Raw genomic sequence first — 16,573 nt, forward strand, 5'->3', positions numbered from 1 at the left:
TTTTTTAGCGGTGTGGAGGGAAAATAGCGTTTGAGTAACGTGGAACTGATCTTATTGATGGAATAATTTGAGTTACTTCCATGCTGTGTAGAGCTGCCTTGAACCCGGCGTGCGGTTTTTCTTCAGGAATATAAGGAGACCAGAAATCCATCACCTCATTTTTAAAGGAGGAAGTGTTTTATCCTTACTAGCGGAATGTGGAGTTAGATCTGTTCTTGTTCTGCTGGAGGTTACTGTGGAGGACCAAGATAAATATAACTGTAATCTTTCTTTTGTGGCTGAGAAACTGAATCTTTAATGAACGTATTGTCCGATTGTTAGTTGTTTGTATCTAAAATAATACCAAAAAACCTGATTTTTTAAAAAGGCGAGGAAGAAAAACTTGCATCTAGATAAAATGTCTTTCCTATATAGTTAATAAAATTTGTACTTTTGCATGTTACGTCTCAAGGGATCTATTTGGTGATACAGGTAACAATCCTTTCTTACGGGGTTGGAATTCATAACTGAAGAAACAAACTGAAGTCGTTGGCGTAAAAGGGCTGGATCCTTTTTCCTCCAATTGCTGTTCCCTTTAAATGAGTTCAGTGTGTAGAGACTTCAGCAGTTTTATAAAAGCTGACACAGAACAAACATACTCAAATATTTTGCTTTTGTTATGTGACATTACATTATAGTTATCCGTGTATATGTATATTTGTCTCTACTGCGTGCAGTATGTTTTATCTGTTCAGTTTAGGATGTTGCAGATCCATAAAGTATAATTCCCATGAGCTAGAAGAGGAGGAAGAAGCTATCTGATATAAGTTTTCAAGTAAAAATTAGACAGGGTGAATAATTTGACTTTAATAGGTGCTTTCCTGAAAGTCTGTTTTGCAGATTGGTAGTGTGTATGTCACCTAATAAAAGGGGTGGAAAAAATGACTAATACTTTGTGTGAAAAACGCCACCGAAACCATCTTAAAGAACTTGCAAATTATATATTGTTAAATGCAGTGCTATGTCATGTAAAAGGAAAGTGGGTTTCTATTCCCATAAATCAATAGTAAGGCAGCCAGGCGATGATAAATAATCTGCCAGCGAGTAGAAATAAGAAACGCACCTTTTAAAAAATGGCTATTTTATTATCAATCCGACCCATTATCTGGTATTTTATTATATATCCAGCCCATTGTCTGTGCAGTGTGATTTCTTAGAGCAGTTTTATATTTTGAGGTATGTTTTCATAATATAATTTAATCCGGGTTGGCTTCAAAGTGGTAAATGAAAGCTGTTACTTTTAGGTTTGATGAATTCGATGAGGCAATTGATGAGGCAATTGAAGACGATATCAAGGAGGCCGATGGAGGAGGTATGTTTCTGCTGTTACTTGTTTTTCATTGCGATGGTGATAAGAAGATTGAGACCAAATTTATTTTGATATGAGAAGCGACAAATATAATCTTCTGCCTTGAACTTTGTAGTTTACGGTTTTTACTGTGGTATTTTCGGAATCGAACTAAATAATTTCCCTTGGGAATGGCCATCCCAGGCTGCCAAAATAAGTATTTGGTTGTGATAGTTAAATTCCGCTTGTATGTATTTTGATATACGAATGCAATGAATAAGCATGACAAGAAAACTCTTAAAATTAATTAATTTACTAAGTTTTGGGTTTGAGATTGGAATGGCAGCTAGCGCTGTTGACATTTGTCCCCTGTAAAAATTTGGCTTATAAATTGGTCCACAGCTGGACCCTTAAAAGACCGGGTCTACAAAGTTGTCCTAAAAATATTAATGCAGATCCATCAGCACTTCTCAGTTGTACGTGAATAAAGTGAGATTATGTTCTTTGTTGCCTGTTAAGGCAACATAGGGACCAAAGGAGAGATCTTCAGCAGTATCTGAGGGATGTAGGTGGGTTTGTGCTTCTGCATCACCTTAACTTGCCTGGAGACAACTGCCACGAAATGTTCTCATAGAATCATAGAATCTTCATGGTTGGAAAGGACCTTTGAGATCATCGAGTCCAACCAAACAACCTACAATCTCTGCCACTAGAGCATGCCCTGAAGTGCCACATCTAGATGTTTCTTAAACACCTTTAGGGATGGTGACTCAGCCCCCTCCCTGGGCAGGCTGTTCCAGTGCCTGACCACTCTTGCAGTAAAGGAATTCTTCCTAATATCTAATCTAAACCTCCCCTGCCGCAGCTTCAGACCATTTCCTCTGGTCCTGTCATTATTCACCTGGGAGAAGAGGCCAACAGCCACCTCTCTCCAACCTCCTTTCAGGGAGTTGTGGAGGGCAATGAGGTCTCCCCTCAGCCTCCTCTTCTCCAAGCTAAACATGCCCAGCTCCCTCAGCCTCTCCTCATATGACCTGGTCTCCAGACCCCTCACCAGCCTGGTAGCTCTCCTCTGGACATGCTCCAGCACCTCAATGTCCCTCTTGTACAGAGGGGCCCAGAAATGAACACAGCACTCGAGGTGAGGCCTCACCAGTGCCGAGTACAGAGGCACCATCACTTCCCTGCTCCTGCTGGCCACGCTATTCCTGATACAAGCCAGAAGTCTGTTGGCCTTCTTGGCCACCTGGGCACACTGCTGGCTCATGTTAAGCTGGCCGTCCACCAGCACCCCCAGGTCCTTTTCTGCTGGGCAGCTTCCCAGCCACTCTTCCCCAAGCCTGTAGCGTTGCTTGGGGTTGTTGTGACCGAAATGCAGGACCCGGCACTTGGCCTTATTAAACCTCATACAGTTGGCCTTGGCCCATCCATCCAGCCTGTCCAGGGCCCTCTGTAGAGCCTTCCTACCCTCAAGCAGATCAACACTCCCACCTAGTTTGGTGTCATCTGCAAACTTACTGAGGGTGCACTCAGTCCCCTCATCCAGATCATTGGTAAAGATATTAAACAAAACTGGCCCCAAAACTGAGCCCTGAGGGACACCACTGGTGACCGGCCACCAAGAGGATTCTCCCTCAGTTGTTTGGCTTTTGGCACCTCCGTAAAGACACCAGCTTCCAGCAGCTCGGTGCATCTACACAGACAACCTGAAAATTGGGTGTCTGTGGGTGTGTAGTGTGTTTTCTGATATCTGCCCTACTCACAAGGCACTGGCGTTGGTGATAATGTGGGTTGGGGTTGACACTTATCCACTGTCTTCTCCATGGGCCACATGTATTTCGAAGTGACCACAGCTAGGAGTGGGGGATGTCGGGAATGACTCCAGAGAGAGTCTTGCATGACAAAAAAATATTCTGCATTACAGAAAATAAACTGAAGCTAGAGGGGCACGGAAGAAAGATGTGTATAAAGTTAAATGAAAAATAAACTTGCTCTTTTTTCCCTTTTCTGTCACTGAATTCAGGCATCGGCAGAGGCAAAGACATGTCTAATATCACAGGTCACCGTGGAAAAGACATTTCCACAATCCTGGAGGAAGAAAGGAAAGAAAACAAGCGACCACAAAGGGCTGCTGCAGCACGGCGCAAGAAACGACGGCGACTAAACGACTTGGACAGTGACAGTAATCTGGATGAAGAGGAGAGCGAGGATGAATTCAAGATCAGCGATGGGTAGGTCTGCAATTGAACTTCCACCACGAGTCACAGACCGCTACGGGCTTCTGTGACCCTGCAGTGCCCCTGAAACGATCGTTAGGAGCATGTGCCCAGTGCGGGGACATCACTGCGCGGGGCCAGCAAAAGTCCTCCCGGCCCAGGGGAAACGTCATTGTACTGGAAAAAACTGCGCTCCGGATCCATGCGCTGAAATCATCCAATCTGTATTTTAAGCAAAACGTGTTGTGGAAATGTTACTGGTATGTTTGAGGCCACACCGCGGGGTTCTAAACACCATTATGTTAGTGATGGAGCCAGAGGGGCTCAGTTCTCTGACCGACGTGAGTGTCTAGCAGAAATCCCTAACAAAGATGGAGCTAAAATGAGGCTGGTTGTTCCCTTTTGTCCTATTTTGTGCAATTTTTGATGGGCCTGATTGTCATTTAGAAATTGGAAGAGTAAAATGTCCCCATTTAGAGCATACAGAACTCGACATGCGGGTTCTGAAATGAATTCTTGATTTCTGCTCTCTAGGAGGTAGCGTTTGAAAACAGCCGAAGGAGTGGTTTATAGTGTAGAAAACAAATACGCGTCGCGTGAAGCTTTAAATGCTAAATGAGTATTGCTCTGGCTAACTGAAACTCTCTTTCCACGGAATTTCTCATCGTTCGGTCTGGGGAATTCCTAACGTTAAAAAATTTAATAATAATTTTAGACGTCCTTTATGCCTCAGTGAAGAAACATAACGGAACATGAGGTCTAAGCTCTTTACCAACAGCGTTTAAAGCTTTACACCAGTCGCTGAGTCAATTGCCTAAGTGTATGGATAATCTATACAACATAGAAGCAAATTTTGAGCTTTGCTTTTCACCTGTGACCATGCTGAGGCCATTTCAGTGACGCCCGGAATAGCTGAGCTAAATGTGCTGGAAATTTCCAATCAATGAGCGCAGCTTGCGGAAATCTCCCAGAATTAATAGCGCATTGATCTGTTAAAGTGTGCTCATGCATTTTTCAACTCCAGCCTCTGCTGAATGAATGCCTTCTGGATGTTATAGAGGAATTTACATTCAACTGGCGGACAAATGCAAGTGACCGTGTACCTTCAGCGCTCAACGGCTTTTAAAAAAGCATTGGCTCCCTTTTGACACGACGGGAGTGTTACAAGGGGATGAGTTTGCGAGATGCGACTTTTGCATGAGAGCAACAATTTTGTGTTAAGACACGATATTCTCACTCTCAGAAATTGCGTAGGATGGTGCTGGGTTCGTGAAGGGCAGCTCATCTCTGCCAGAACGTGGTGGGTGTTACTTTCCCCTCCACAGGGGAGGCTCATCCATAGTTATTGCTGTGCAGATGTTCCATTGCAGTGTACTTTATGAATGCTCCAGAATCTGTCCTATGTCAGAACCTATCAAAGTAAAGAAGTTCTTCCTCATGTTGAGGTGGAACTTCCTATGCTCACGTTTGTGCCCGTTACCTCTTGTCCTGTCCCTGGGCACCACTGAGAAGAGCCTGGCCCCATCCTCCTGACGCCCACCCTTTAAGTATTTATAAGCGTTGATAAGATGCCACCTCAGTCGTCTTTTTTCCAGACTGAAAAGACCCAAATCCCTCAGCCTTTCTTCATGAGAGGTGTTCCAGTCCCCTCATCCTCTTGGTAGCCCTTTGCTGTCCCCTCTCCAGCAGTTCCCTCTCCTTCTTGAACCGGGGAGCCCAGGACTGGACCCAGTGCTCCAGATGCGGCCTCAGCAGGGCATGCAGAGGGGGAGGATTATATCCATCTGCTGTGTACGGCACTGTAAAGCTCTGTCCCAAGTGTACAACTGAAACCTAACGTCAGGGATGGCAGCTTGCTCTCTCTGGATCTTTGCTCTGCATTATTACTATAAGATTTGTGCTTTTTTCTGTGTAAGACAATACTTATTGTGCATATATCGCTTGTAAAATGTTGCAATCCTTTGTTTCCGATATCCATCTCTGTTGCCTGTGGGTCTCTCATTGAACAGATCGCAGGATGAGTTTGTTATATCAGAGGAAAATCTGGATGAAAGCGAAGATGACCCACCGTCAAACGAAGACAGCGATTCCGAGTTCTGTGCCCGCATCTCCAGGAGACACCTCTCCAGGCCCATGAGGCAAAGCAGGCGGTTACGAAGGAAAACAGTCAAGAAAAAATATTCTGAAGATGACGAAGATGAAGATTCTGAGGACAATTCAAGCAGAGAATCTGGTGAGTGTAAGATGTCTTCAATACATTAAATACTCTGTACTGGGGAAGTCTGTTTCATGTCACGACCGACACTCACTTGTTTGCTTGCTTTGGTCAAATCAGATGTCATCTTTGCTTGTAAAGGCAGTTTGCTACTTGTTCTGCTGTGAATATTCTGCAGGAAACTGGTGTTGAGTACTAGGTTCTGGGCATTTTAAGTAATGATGTGTTTAAATTAATGTTTGTGCTATGTTTTAAATATCCACTTCTGTAGATAGCTTCAGCTACCCTGTACCTTCCTGTTTGGTACGTGGTTGCAGGGAAGAGAGAGGATGGAGGCAAAAATTCATTTCTTTATAGCTACTTGAAGACTTTCCGATTACCTTTGAAAAAGCTTCTGAAAGAGACATTTTCGCTGACGTTTTATGGAAGAAGGTCCCTTCAGTTGTACAGCATTCTGTGTTCTCTGGCAGGCTTGGAAGCAAACGATAACACCTTGACTCTGTCCTTGCTACAATTATCCTTTTTGATCCTTAAAGACTGAAGACTCCTGCATCACAGGAGAACCGAATAATTCACTTTATTCTACCTCTCCTTCAGCCAGTCCGTTTTCTGTTAGCACGGTTTGAAGTGTGAGAGAATAGTACCTCTGCAATACTTAAACCTTTTCGTGATTAGCGTCTTCCTCTGAATACTGTCCTCCTTGTTTCTGCTTCATTTGAGACCCAGTCTTAGAAAGGGCCAGATATGGCCAGATATGGGCTAGATGAGGTGACGGTGAGGTGGATCGAGAGCTGGCTGTGTGACAACTCAGAGGGTTGTGATCAGCGGCATAGAGTCCAGTTGGAGGCCTGTAACCAGTGGTGTCCCCCAGGGGTCAATACTCCATCCAATTTTGTTCAATATATTCATTAATGACTTGGATGATGGGACAGAGTGTATCCTCAGCAAGTTCGCTGATGATACCAAACTGGGAGGGGTGGCTGACACTCCAGAGGGCCGTGCTGCCATCCAGCGTGACCTGGACAGGCTGGAGAGCTGGGCAGAGAGGAACCTAATGAGGTTCAACAAGGGCAAGTGTAGGGTCCTGCACCTGGGGAGGAAGAATGCTAAGCACCAGTATAGGTTAGGGGTGGACCTGCTGGGAAGCAGTTCTGAGGAGAAGGATCTGGGGGTCCTGGTAGACAGTAAATTATCCATGAGCCAACAATGTGCCCTTGTTGCCAAAAAGGCCAATGGAATCCTGGGCTGCATAGGGAAGAGTGTGGCCAGTAGGTCGAAGGAGGTCATTCTCCCCCTCTACTCTGCACTGGAGAGGCCACACCTGGAATACTGCATCCAGTTTTGGGCTCCCCAGTTCAAGAGGGACAGGGAACTACTGGAGCGGGTCCAGCGTAGGGCAGCTAAGATGATTGAGGGACTGGAGCATCTCCCTTACGAGGAAAGGCTGAGAGAGCTGGGACTCTTTAGCCTGGAGAAGAGAAGGCTGAGGGGAGACCTTATTATGGCATACGAGTATCTAAAGGGTGGGCTGAAGGAGGATGGTGCCAGACTCTTTTCACTGGTTCCCAGTGACAGGACGAGGGGCAACGGGCACAAGTTAGAACATAGGAAGTTCCGTTCAAATACACGGAAAAACTTCTTTACGGTGAGGGTGAGAGAGCCCTGGAACAGGCTGCCCCGGGAGGTTGTGGAGTCCCCTTCTCTGGAGATTTTCAAGACTCGCCTGGATGCAGCCCTGAGGGATGTGCTCTGGGCAATCCTGCTTCAGCAGGGGAGTGGGACTAGATGATCTCTAGAGGTCACTTCCAACTCTGAAGTTTCTGTGATTCTGTGATATATAAGCACTTATTTTTACTTATTTTTATTGTGAATTTAAAGTACTAAGTACACTGGAGTGTTAAATTATTGCAGTGCGTTACCTTTCCAGTGTTTTATCTGTCTCTCTAGAATATAGATGATGAACACGTTGGAGTAAGTTGCTTTGAAGTACTGGTTTCCGAAAGGGGAGGGTTCCTGCCTGGAGAGACGAAGGCAGCTATATGCACTTAAAATAGTCGCCGTCTCCCTGTCCTGAATGCATCATCGCACTAATCGTAAGCTGTTGTCAATGAAGATACCGGCAGAAGTCTACAGAGATTGCTCATCTGTTGTGTAACGCACAGGAGCAACTGTTTGTTTCTTGGTGGACACACATCTGTGATACAATCAGCTGATTCCAGTATCGTTCCATACATATCGAAGAGTGTAGTCTTACGTGTTTCTCTCTTTTGCCCCATTATTGTTCCTCAGGATCCTGCTTTAACCCTATTTTGAGCTAAGGAAATAAGGTACAAACAAAGTGGCTTTGTTTTCAGTCTCCAGAGGTGGAGTTCCTTTCTGAAGGTGGTTGTTCTCGTTGACTTGCTCGGATCCTTTCTCTAATACTTTTAGGAAGTAAAGAGGATGCCCCTTTCATCTGCGACTCGTGTCAATCACTAACTTAGGAACAGTATGGGACCCGTATAGAAATGTGTCTTGGGATAATTGTTCTGGCACAGCTCAGTGAAAAAGCAGCTAAAGTTGATTCGAGGCTATTTTCAGCTGATGTAAATAAATGTAACTCTTTAAGCCACTAGCTGGTGCAGGAAGAACTATGAACGGTGGTAAGTTGTTTTTTTTTTTTCTATACAGTTTCTGTTTTAAGCAAACTTACAATCAAGTGAGTGTGATTTTTGTTGCTAATTTAAATTCTATAACTCCGATCTTACCTGGAGCATCATCTTGTTGGTAGTTTTTCATCTGCCTAGTCGTAAAAATGTTCGAATAGAGTACAATTTATTTAAATTTTAAAAACAGAAAGGATTTTCCAGTGTCAGTGGTAACGTGCATCATCAACTCCAGTTCAGTAAGGCTGTTTCAACAGAGGGGTTTGTAGACAAACAGATCAACAGATTGTTGATCCCCAATCAACAAGGGATCGTAGAGGAGGCATCTTTGGCACCAGTAGAGCTGAGGGAACAAAAACACTGGAAGGAGACCTTCTTCTGGAGGAGTTGAGGGAGACGGGAAAAGTGTGAGAAGATTTTAAAATCCAGGAATTCTACACAGGTGATGAATGGGGGAGCATACGCATGAGTCTGGAACGGGTCAGGGCAACGCGGCATGATGGTTGAGACTCTCCTGTGCTGGAAGAGCACATGATTTTATTGGTGCTGGTCTAAAGCTTATCTAAATTGTGCAGTTTTGGTTTAATGGAATAATGGACGTCACTGTTTTCTTCTGTACAGAGAGTGGTGATTACACAGATTACAGCGATGACGATTACCTGGAAACTAGGAGGAGAAGATCAAGACGGAATCAGAAGAGACAAGTTAATTATAAGGAAGATTCAGAAAGTGATGGCTCACAGAAAAGTGTCCGGTATGGGAAGGAGTTAAGAAGAGTTCATAAACGCAGGCTCTCCACTTCAGATAGCGAAGGTAAAATAAACAGTCCGCCGTTCGCAGGAGCTGGTGTATGTCAGCATTAGCACGAAGAGAAAACTGTCTATAATTCAGAGATCTTGGAGAATCTTCTTGGCGTTTCTCAGAAACTGTTTCCTTCTGAAACAGTCCAGGGGTTCTTCATGATGCACTGTGACAAGTCACTTCTTAAAGTCGTCCTCGTCCCTAATGCTGATTTCCAGGTCTGAATTTACTGTGTCTGGCACGGTGTGCTGGGATTCCAAAATTGGCACTAATGTAACTGTTTCACCACTTTTCTGCTAAGAGGTCACTAAACTTCATCCCAAGAGTCTTTAAAGACCCTCTTTTGTAAGAGAAAGAGTATTACTTCTGGTGCCCTGCCTATATTTGCGCTGGTGGTTAAGACTCACTCAGTCTCCTGTTTGAAGGAGCTCTGATAAGTACAGTGGAAGCCTGCTCTCAGTGACGTCAGTCACGCCTCGTGCTGTGCATTTTGATGTAAAATTGGCTTTTATAAAAGTGACCACTGACTTTGGGTGCTTTGCCTTCTGGGCACCCAGCTTATGAGACCTTAGGTGGGGCTCTCAGAGGGGCTGAGCAGTGCGGGTTGCAGTGGTTGCCAGGCCTCCTCAGAAAATCAGCCACGCCTGACAGGCCTCTGATTCATAGGTAAGTTTTGGAAGTGTTGACCCGAGTTTACAGAGTGTTAGAGGATCCTCTTAGATGGAGGGAAACAAGTGTTGGTTGGGTGAGAAGCTCAACCTGAGCCAGCAATGTGCGCTGTCAGCCCAGAAACACCCCCAGCAGCGTGGGCAGCGGGGCAAGGGGGGGATTCTGCCCCTCTGCTCCGCTCGGGGGAGACCCCCCTGCAGTGCTGCCTCCAGCTCTGGGGCCTCAGCACAGGAGAGACACGGAGCTGTTGGAGCGGGGCCAGAGGAGGCCCCGGAGATGCTGGGAGGGCTGGAGCCCCTCTGCTGGGAGGACAGGCTGAGAGAGCTGGGGGGGTTCAGCCTGGAGAAGAGAAGGCTCCGCGGAGACCTTATATACAGCAGCTTTCCAGTATCGGAAGGGGGCCTACAGGAGTCTCTGAAGGGGGACTTTTTAGAAGCACATGTAGTGTTAGGATGAGGGGTAATGGCTTCAAACTGAAAGAGGGGAGATTGAGCTGAGATCTCGGGCAGAAATTCTTGGCTGTGAGGGCGGTGAGCCCCTGGCCCAGGTTGCCCAGAGAAGCTGTGGCTGCCCCATCCCTGGAGGGGTTCAAGGCCAGGTTGGACGGGGCTTGGAGCAAGCTGGGCTGGTGGGAGGTGTCCCTGCCCAGGGCAGGGGCTTGGAACTGGATGATCTTTGAGGTCCCTTCCAGCCCAAACCATTCTCTGATTCAAAGTAATTAATGCAACCATATAGTATGTTGAAAACTTGATCTCATACTTCAGTACAGCCTGTTCGCAGAAGTGCAACGAGGCTCCGTGCTGAGAACCTGCTGTGTGGTGCCTGAGGTTTTTTGCTGCCTGCACTGGTGACTTCAGACAGTGCCTGATTGACAGTGTCTTTTCTCCATGAAATCCCGTTTCCTCAGCTATTTTTGGTACTGTTTTTTTTGCATATTAAAATCCGCACCATTTAGTACCTTTGCAGCACTCTCCCACAGTTCCCGCTGTGTGTTATAACGTATGTAACAGTGTTACTGGGAATGGAATTATGTTGAAAACACAGGAATTCTGACAGAGTCTCTGTCAATGTGAACCTACATTAAATGATACCTTTTAAAATGACAATTCACGTGCATTTCTAAAGGAAATCAGAAGGAGGTGGCAAATGGCGTTTGCCATTGGATTTTTCAGACTCCGTCTTTTCTCGCCTAAGCCGTCGAGGGTCAGCGTAGAGGCTGCCAGTGCACAGGCAATATTCCAGTTTGCCAAAAAAAAGGCCTCCCATTAAAGGGCAGCAAAACTTTAAGGGACATTTAGGCAGCGTTCCTATGCTTTGGAAGAAGTTGTATACAATTTGGGGTGGCGGGGCTATAGCACAGGTGTGTGTGTATATATCTATCTATATATGTATATATATATCTTTTTATGATAGTGCAGCCATTATTTGGGATCTCAGTTTCTGGAAGGGTGTAAGGAAGGCGCTGTGAGACGAGGGATACAGTTCTGCGTTATTCCCAGCACGCAGTTTTCACTTTGAGGGGGGGGGAATACACCTGCCTCCAAAGCCTCTGGTAATCCTCAGGCTGGAAACAGAACGTCAACAAATGGTTGGTCTTTGCTACTTGAGCAGTTTATTTAAAAAGTAAAAAGAATGTAAGTGTTTTGACATGGTTGGGGAACCTGGGGATGGAGAGGGAAACGTGTGTGGTGAGAGAGAGAGAGATGGCTTTTTAATGAGTGTGGAAGGTGAAAAATATAAAAGTGTAATTGTTTTGGTTGCACGCAAATTTGCTAATGGCTTTAAGTCTGCTGCTTATTCCAGAGAGCTACACATCTAAGAACTCGGAAGATGACGAATCCACAAAGGAGTCAAAGCGATTGATTCGAAAACGTCGGCGAAGTACAGACGACTACTCTGAGGAAGAAGGAGAGGATGAGGAAGACGAAGGGAGGCCCGTCCGCAAACGGCTGAATCGAATCGAAACAGACGACGAAGATAACTGCGAAAATGCTAACGACGACGCGGAAAACCCCGCTCCTGCAAATAAGCTGCCAGCACCGCAAGCTCCCCAAGACAACACCAAGAAGCACTGCTACCGGATAGAAAGCGATGACGAAGATGACTTTGATAACGTAGGGAAAGTAGAGAGCCCTTTGGACTACAGCCTGGTGGACTTGCCTTCCACCAACGGACAGAGCCCAGGTAAAACCATTGAGAACTTGATTGGGAAGCCAAGTGAGAAGACCCAGGCCCCCAAGGACAGCACAGCCAGCGCCAGCTTGGCGCCCAACGGGACGGGGAGCGGGCAGGAAGCCGTAGGGCCGGAGGAAGATGAAGATGAACTTTTGAGAGTGACTGACCTTGTTGATTACGTCTGTAACAGTGAACAGTTATAAGACTTCCATTTTTGTGCTAATTTATTCCACGGTAGCTCATACCAGCGGGCCAGTTATTAAAAGCTGTTTTATTTTTCCTAGAAAATTCTCCACTACAGTATCACTTTTTAGAAGCAAGAATTTCACCAGTCCTGCAGTCTTTCTGTGAAGTGACCAGTTTTGAACTTTGAAGATGAATTGCTGTAAATTCCCTCTCTTACCCCTCCCCTTCTCCTTCCAAGTCCATGGTCCTGGGTAATTTCACTCACAAAAACCTTATAACAACAAGAGATTTGTATATTTTTGACTTTATATTTCCTGAGTGCATACAAATTTGTGGAAATGGGTGGCCTAAGAAAGCATTCCAAATCGGTCAGGGCCCAAACCGGAACTGGGGTGGGTTTGGCTCAAGGGGTTGGGGGTGGGGGGGGTGTGCAGAAGCACTTGTGCTTTAGCTTTTTCATATGAGATATATATTATATTTAAATGTTCACAACTTAGATTACAACTTAACAGACAGTTAAAAAGAAAATTAATGTCTGTACTGTTGCATTTTGTGAGTTGTAGGTTAACATACCATAGCTCATTTTAGTAATCACCTTCATGGAAGCAGTTTGATTTTAATACTGGAGGCAAAGAGAATTATTAGAGGCCAAGAAGGTACCATAAACAAGAACTCTACTATCCATTATGACTTGCAGACTTTCCTAATAAACATCCTTTAAAGTGTTTGTACAGTAAAGTGTACTGTAATGAAGTTTTTGACAGTCGAAACACGCTAGCCATGAATTTCTAAAGCTATCTCATGCACAGGTCATCGGATGGTCTTCGAGGCACAGTGTCTAGGGGGAGGACGTCCGGAAGTGACGTTACTCTGTAGGTTGGCTGGCATCTTGACGTGCTGCAAAACTTTTACAGACAAAAGGACCCTGCGGTAGCTGCCCGGCCACTCGAGTTTCACCATCTGTTGGAGCATTCTGAACGAAATACCTTTGTACAAACGGCATTGACCACAGAATGACAGTGCATCAGAGGATTGAGGGATTTTCAAATAAACCGTGACTGGTCCATTCATGTCCTTAATATCTACTTCAAATTGAAGTAAACAAATGGAACAGTTTTCCTTTTGGAGGTTTTCTGTTTGGGGTTTGTGTGTGTTTTTTGTTTTGATTTTACTTATCCGCCTGGATGTATTAGCAGGTTTTGAATGTAGTGTTGGCCTTTGGCCATTAGAATTTTCTTAAAATACATTTTAATAATTGTCATGTGACCAACTGATTTCAAGAAGGCAGTATTCCTGAGAGAAAACGCTTGACTCCAAGACATCTCATCAACTTTTGAGTAGGCATGAAGTGATATGTGCTTTTCTTCAAGGAAAAAAAAAAAAAAAAAAAGGATGACAAAAGACAAAAAACCCAATCATATGGGGCACATAAAAAGCAGAGCTGAAATTTGTTTTGGGTAGCATTCAGTTTTCTCTGTGCTCTGAATTCAGATGCAGGCTGTAGCATTTGTACGTGTTGTAGCTCACGGACAGCTCAAACAGATCTGCCAAGCACTGAAATCCAAAAAGGTCACATCTATTAATCCTTTTGCTCTGAGATTTGGATTTTTGACTGGTGTTGATGTCCATTGCCGGCAATGGATGCACCAAAACTGCTGCTGCCACCGAGGAGTGAGTTCTCCTTTCCTGCCCCACCTGATTCCCTTCCATTATATTGTATTTACTCGTCAGTCATTAAGCACTTCTGTTTTCTTGTACTAAAACCGGCATTAGGCCTTTACTAAATACCTCTCTAGGAAACCTAGATCCAAAAATTACCTACCTTCTGGCCTTGAAAGTCTTGTTTTTCTTTCCCCACCTCTTTCTCCACGAGTTCTATCGGAACCACTCCGTGACTCCGTAGCAGTGCACGTATCCTGCTACCGAACCAGAATCAGCACAGGCGCAAAAAGATGGAACTCGCTCATTAGTTGCTCTGCTAAGGAACCTTGTGATTCAAAACAATGAGAAATCGCTCTCTTTCTAAATGAGAATTAAATTCCATTAAAGATTAAATAGTTTTCCACCTTAGCGATGTTAACGATTAACAGTTTTCATGAGCAGCTATTAAAACAGGGTAGCGAAAAGATGCAGAAGTTTAGAACGAGTGCTTAAAAAGCATGTGTCGCATTTTAAGCTACTACGGTGGTTTTCTTTGCCTAGGTGATGCAGAAATGCAGCGCTTCTGCCTTTCTGATATACTCGTGTTTGGAACCAAGCAGGAATATGCAGCTTCCACTTTTCAATGTTAATAACTGCTGAGCGTTTTTCATATTTGCAGTGCAAGCGGTCTGAGTGGCGTGCGGCCACGCTGTGCAGCCGATGGTTTCTCATTTGTTTTGGCAGGTGCCATAATCTTTTTCCGCTGCCTGATGGAGACTTGTAGCATCTGATCAGTGCTGTAGCAAACGTTCTTGCTTGTAGAGTCAACCCCAAATGTTAAATATTTAGTGGGCAAGTAATTGTGAATGTAGGAAAATACAAAAGGGTTACGATATGGAATATACCAACCGGGAAAAAACTGAGTACTGACGCAGGGAATGATGTCAAAGCAGAAAAGACCAGGAAGCAGAATTGGAGCGTTGAAGCTTACATCAGGAGCGTCGCGTTTTAAAAATGCGGAATGACAAGTTGTTACCAAGTTTTACTTTCTGTAGGTCACTTTTCGAAAACAACTTTTCTGTCTTCTAAGAAAACACCTTTGGTATCCGAGACAGCCTCATCCCCCAGGATCTAGAGTTCCCCCGCAGACCTGTGGGAATGTTGTGCAAGTAAAAAACTGCAAAAAGTGCCCTAGAAAGTCGTAACGTTTTCAACCTCGTATTTCTCTCCTTTCTGAGGCTTCCTGCTTGGTGGGAAACGTGCAGTCTCCCGGTTGGAAAGATGCCATTTTCTGACGTGAGGCCAGCTGACTGTGCCGCACGGAGTTCATGCTACGTGTTCTAGTACGTGTACGGGATTCCAGAGTGGGAACGTCCTCTGGGTGCTTTGGTGTCCTCACAATCTTGTGCTCTTCTGTCCTCATCAGGAGCTCAGAAGTTCAATGTCTTTCAGTGTGGCTTTGGGTGAACGGGAAGCTCAAACCATAGAAGAAACGGAGTAAAGCTGGCCAGGGAATTTCTTAACGTAGTGGATTTAACAGTAAAGAACAAGCAGCTGTTGGCTGAATGTACACAGCATTTATTCAACAAACTCTTGTTCGTTCCACACAGGTTGTCGCTGAAAGCTTTGTCTTTTCTAACTGCAAACTCTTCAGAGTGTAACTGATTGGGAAGAAAGTGAATTGATTTCTCTGTGCGGTGTAGGTAGCGTTGGTGAGGGGAAGAACCTGTAAATCAAGCGGAGGGAAGATAAAGGATGGCTGTTTGCTTTCCTGCGTGCAGCTCGTGTGACTGTCCACGACACGAAAGGCCCAGTAGGTCCGCTCTGGAATTAACGAGTGCGATGTGTTAATCTAACCAGAAGGGTGGTAGAATTAAGAACTCGGTTTCACCACACTCTTCTAGTTATCCAATCTTCTAAACCCGAGCGTATTCTTGATTTCAAAACGGAAAATGACACCACCAAAGTACCAAAAAAAACCCTTAGTGTTGAAATCTGGTGGAAGATCCGTCCTGAACAATCAACTTTTTGACAGTTTGACTTCGTACATGTTGAATTACATTGTAAAATTACCCCATCTTCCTGATTTTTTCGTAATGAAAAGATTGCTCTGTTTTAACAGCACTTGAGAGAAACCGAGACGCTTTTTTCTAAATTGCTCATTTTTGAAGTACGTCGCCTTCAAGATTTCTTTGGATTAAAGTGTCTCAGTTCCTCATCGTGTAGCGGGAGCTTATGACTTAGTTGGACTTGTTTTCTGTTCGCTTCTGTTTCCCGATTGCTGTGTCTGAACTCTTGGTGACAGACCTGACTCAAAGAACCTCACGGGAGGAACAAAAAAAGTATGTTCACGAAAGAAAAATTGTATAGTAGCGGTACACTTGTTCTGATTTGTCTTCGCATCCATCATTTGAACTACATTGTTACCCAGATGCTTCAACTGTTGATTAATTTTAATAGTTTATCGTCAGGGTGTCCATTTTATACCTCTGTTTTCAGGCGCTTATGCCTTGGTTTTCAATACTCGTCAATAGGAAGGCCTGGTCTAAACTTTCAAATAATTGTTTCAAATTAGGTATTTTCGCAGACTTCTTTTATAAAAATTAAACGAGGAATTTTTATGGCACCTGTGTTTTTTTTAATTCACTTTGTACACAGCAATTTAAATAAATCGTGGCAGTAATGCTAGCCCCCGGAA

General features: G+C 44.6%; 1 protein-coding gene across 8 annotated transcripts in view; it reads left to right on the forward strand.

Annotated features, from left to right (window-relative positions):
* Positions 1-16,573, forward strand: part of RSF1 (remodeling and spacing factor 1) — a 70,493-nt gene extending 53,920 nt beyond the window's left edge. For 7 of the 8 annotated variants that reach the window (XM_054193242.1, XM_054193198.1, XM_054193234.1 and 4 more), the window contains 5 exons: positions 1,284-1,351; positions 3,351-3,558; positions 5,553-5,776; positions 9,025-9,216; positions 11,677-16,573. In XM_054193242.1, the coding sequence (XP_054049217.1) occupies positions 1,284-1,351; positions 3,351-3,558; positions 5,553-5,776; positions 9,025-9,216; positions 11,677-12,251 (1,267 nt within the window). In that variant the 3' untranslated portion in view covers positions 12,252-16,573. Of the gene's footprint in view, positions 1-1,283; positions 1,352-3,350; positions 3,559-5,552; positions 5,777-9,024; positions 9,217-10,637; positions 10,790-11,676 lie in introns of all 8 variants that reach the window. The other variant, XR_008465101.1, reaches the window with a different exon arrangement.

Source organism: Rissa tridactyla, chromosome 1, assembly GCF_028500815.1.
Source record: "Rissa tridactyla isolate bRisTri1 chromosome 1, bRisTri1.patW.cur.20221130, whole genome shotgun sequence".
Classification (NCBI taxonomy): Eukaryota; Metazoa; Chordata; class Aves; order Charadriiformes; family Laridae; genus Rissa; species Rissa tridactyla.